The 4,003-nt window shown below is 39.4% G+C and overlaps 1 protein-coding gene across 1 annotated transcript; it reads right to left on the bottom strand.

Annotated features, from left to right (window-relative positions):
- Positions 1-1,728: 1,728 nt before the first annotated feature.
- On the bottom strand, positions 1,729-2,812 carry LOC125076338. Its single transcript, XM_047688454.1, has 2 exons — positions 1,833-2,812; positions 1,729-1,738 (listed from the first exon to the last, which is right to left on the bottom strand). Exons 1-2 carry the CDS (start codon positions 2,810-2,812, stop codon positions 1,729-1,731), a joined length of 990 nt encoding a protein of 329 aa, XP_047544410.1.
- Positions 2,813-4,003: the final 1,191 nt, after the last annotated feature.

Below are 4,003 nucleotides of genomic sequence, written 5' to 3'. Positions count from 1 at the left end.
CGAGATCAGGTTTTCATTTTTTCTTTCTGGAATTCCATAAACTTCAACATTAGATTTTCGGGCCCACTGTTCTCGCTTATTATTATGAAATTCAATTTCTTCTACAGAACTGCACAGCTTACCGATTTCCATACATTTTTGAGATAAAACATTCACTTCTCCTTCGCAGTATTCAATTCGTTTATTAATTTCATCAAATTTTGAATTTATAAAATCCAAACTTTCTTTTATTATTTGAAATTCTTTTTTAAATGTTTTTAACTCTTCTTGAATGGGATACATAGAAGTTTTAAAATCACCTTTTAAACTGGCCAATTCTGTTGAAATTATGGATCTAATCAATTCAATAAAAGATGTTTTATCAGCAGTATCCAAAACAAAATCTTCATATATACCGGAAGCAGCACCTCTACGCGGGTTTACATTACTTTCACTGGTCTGTACTCGCACTGGTGTACTGTCGTTTCTCGCAGTTCTGGGTTGATTTATTGTGCATTCCGGACAAATCCAGTGTTTTTTTAATTCTTGAGATAATTCTTTACGTTTTTCGGTTGGGTGTAAGCATCTAAAGTGATAATTATGACCACACTTTGTACACAACAAGCAGTCACTAGCGACACCTGTCGTCAAATTGCAGCAGGCAAACTTCATTGTAATTTGTCTTACAAATAATGCGACTTAGAAATTATTATAATTTTTAAAAACGTATATCGGTTCTAGTGGGGTTTGAACTCGGAGTCGTCGCGGTAAGTGAGGAACTCAAAAAGCAAGCACGCTCTACGCTGGACCAAACGTTCTTTAAGCTATCGCTTCGAAACTTGGCTATTTATAATAATTAAGGCGAAGCTTAAAGCCGGGCAGCTCATTAAGTTCTTTTGTTCTTAAATGGTCACTCTTAAGGTCACTGCAAGGGCACTGCGTATTACTCGTAACTAAATACGATCACCACTAAAACTGTAAAATCTTCTCTTATATAGGAATGCTTGTTAAATTGCAGTTCAAACAAAACTGTACGTGTGGTATTATTGTATTAACAACATTACAAGAAAAACAACACAATAAAAACACTATTTATGCGATTAAACCATATTCTCTTCTTATACGTCCAACAGCGCACGCGCACATTATATGACTTATTAGCATTATATCCCGATATTACTAAGCCAATGTGTTTCAAAGATACTCCACGCCACTCTGTAGTCCATTACATAGAAACAAACGGGCCGCCTGTGTTCGCGCGCCCGCGTCCTTTACCACCGGATAAATTTGAAAAGGTAAAGGCTGAATTCCAAAGGATGCAAGACTTGGTCTACACCAAGCAAGAGTAACTAGTCTTCTCCACTTCATGTAGTAGTCAAGAAAAATGGAGAATTACGACCGTGCGGAGACTATCGGCGTTTAAACTTTATTACTAAGCCGGACAGATATCCGATTCCTCATATACAGCATTGTGCATACTTATTAGCTAATAAAAACATATATCGAAACGAATTCGGGACCGAAATACCCTTCGGCCATGCATCCCATCGCGCTGCGAGGCCACTTGGGATTGGGTGGTTTTTTATCTTAGAGGTGTCCTTCCTCTGGGGCCGGGCGGTTAAGCCAAGCCCACCGACGGCGGCACTGAATCATGCCTCCGTCCGCTGTTCGGCCAACCCGACTCAGCGGACCCGCAGAAAAGGTTTGCTCCCCCGTAAATGAGGAGACAAACGAATAAATGAATCCCGCTTAGATGCGCCTGCAACCAAGCGGGTGTGGTCGCGTCTCGACCCCTCTACAATAGTAGGAAAGAAATAAGTAAAAAAAAAATATACAACACACAAAACTTGTACAAAGACTGTCCAAAGGGTGACGTTAACAAAGCCACTTCATTACAAGGGCCGACCGGCTCGTGTAAGCCTGTAGACCATTCCTTCTCAGGGTTGAAAAACACCACAAACACCCAATAAATTACATAGTGAACGGCAAGTTGTAATATCAATACATAATCGATCTTCGTTAGCTTGTCTTTATTCTTCTCACGGTCACTAAGAAGGCCTAACACGACGATGACGAAATAAATAGAGAATAATAGAGAGAAAGTAACTTCAGAGTGTATTTTGTACACGTCATGAAGTGAATGATAAATAGGAATAAACAATAGAACACCACCAGGCATGCCCAATAGTGTCGCTATCAACAAAGACTTCCATTCGACTCCTTTTGTAGCGGATGACCATTGCGCCACTCGAGGCGCCAGCCACCTTCTACTCGAGTCGAAGAAGAAGTAGAAACTAGATGCAAATGTGCAATGGAAATAATAGGAATTCCAAGGCACCCAATAGTGACGATCGAAGATATTCGGGTCCGTGTCGTGCCATGTCCAATGTACGAATTTAACAGCTACTATATCATATGGAATATCAATTAACACTGTTATCAAGCCCACGGCAAACGGTTGCGCATACCTTGGTAAATTCAGTTTATGCACTGCATATGCGGCATGATAAATGAATGCTGGATATAACAGAATGATGTGTAAGGGCAGACGAGCACCGAGGAACACGATAGGCGCCTGCGAATGCCAGAAGTTGTCATATTGGGGAAGAACAAAATGCCAGAAATTGTCCGCATAAATTCCATGCAGTACGGTCCCGAGCCAAAAATAAGGCCACCGCCCACCCTTGCTGAATGCGTGTATCAAAGTTATAACACCCGCAAGGGTGTAGACCGCCTGTGAGATCAAAAAAGTCGGTTGAGCTGCCCATAATTGTTTAACGTCGTTTGTAGTTACCAACCATTGCAGCAATGTAGGATCAGGACTGGCCGCCATTGTTACATGTATCGATATGGTTAGGTTAGGTTAGGTTAGGTTGGAAGTACATTTTTCAAAATTTTTTCTCCATTTCTTGTCGTAAAAATCTGAAAAAAATACCTCATTCAGTTCTCACTATTAAAATTATTATTCCACCTTTTACTTACCTATATCTCCCGTTTTTGTCTGTTTTTAAGCTATTTTTAAGTTTTTCGTTTATATCTTTTTTTATTATTGTTTCGATCTTTTTTCCGTGTTCGGCGCGATTGTGGGGCCCTCTGCTCTGCACCCGTTGACATTTCAATCTCCCGGATCGGCCTATCCGTTCGAGAGTTATCGGTCGAAAACCGAAAATTTTTTCACCTTTTTTCATTATATTTTTCTGTTTTTTATTTTTAATTCGTTCATTTGTAATCTTATCTTGTTTTGCTCTTTGGCGCATTTGTAGGGCCCTCTGCCCTGCATCCATCGAGACATCTCACTCCCGGATCGGCGTCTCCGTTCCGGAGCTATTAATTTTTATAAACAGAATCTGTATCGATTATTCGCTATAAGAATCGGATCGCTCTTGAAAGTCTTCTTAAGCGATCCGAAACTCTAAATATTCGAAGTACATTTTTCAAAATTTTTTCTCCATTTCTTGTCGTAAAAATCTGAAAAAAATACCTCATTCAGTTCTCACTATTAAAATTATTATTCCACCTTTTACTTACCTATATCTCCCGTTTTTGTCTGTATTTAAGCTATTTTTAAGTTTTTCGTTTATATCTTTTTTTATTATTGTTTCGATCTTTTTTCCGTGTTCGGCGCGATTGTGGGGCCCTCTGCTCTGCATCCGTTGACATTTCAATCTCCCGGATCGGCCTATCCGTTCGAGAGTTATCGGTCGAAAACCGAAAAATTTTTCACCTTTTTTCATTATATTTTTCTGTTTTTTATTTTTAATTCGTTCATTTGTAATCTTATCTTGTTTTGCTCTTTGGCGCATTTGTAGGGCCCTCTGCCCTGCATCCATCGAGACATCTCACTCCCGGATCGGCGTCTCCGTTCCGGAGCTATTAATTTTTATAAACAGAATCTGTATCGATTATTCGCTATAAGAATCGGATCGCTCTTGAAAGTCTTCTTAAGCGATCCGAAACTCTAAATATTCGAAGTACATTTTTCAAAATTTTTTCTCCATTTCTTGTCGTAAAAATCTGAAAAAAA

The sequence above is a fragment of the Vanessa atalanta genome (assembly GCF_905147765.1).
Source record: "Vanessa atalanta chromosome W unlocalized genomic scaffold, ilVanAtal1.2 SUPER_W_unloc_1, whole genome shotgun sequence".
In the NCBI taxonomy this organism is placed as follows: domain Eukaryota; kingdom Metazoa; phylum Arthropoda; class Insecta; order Lepidoptera; family Nymphalidae; genus Vanessa; species Vanessa atalanta.
The sequence above is the reverse complement of the archived record's forward strand: the minus strand, read 5'-3'. Positions and strand labels throughout refer to the sequence as shown.

Excerpts from the sequence above, each read along its gene's own strand:
- LOC125076338 (XM_047688454.1), bottom strand. The coding sequence starts at position 2,812 with ATGGCGGCCAGTCCTGATCCTACATTGCTGCAATGGTTGGTAACTACA.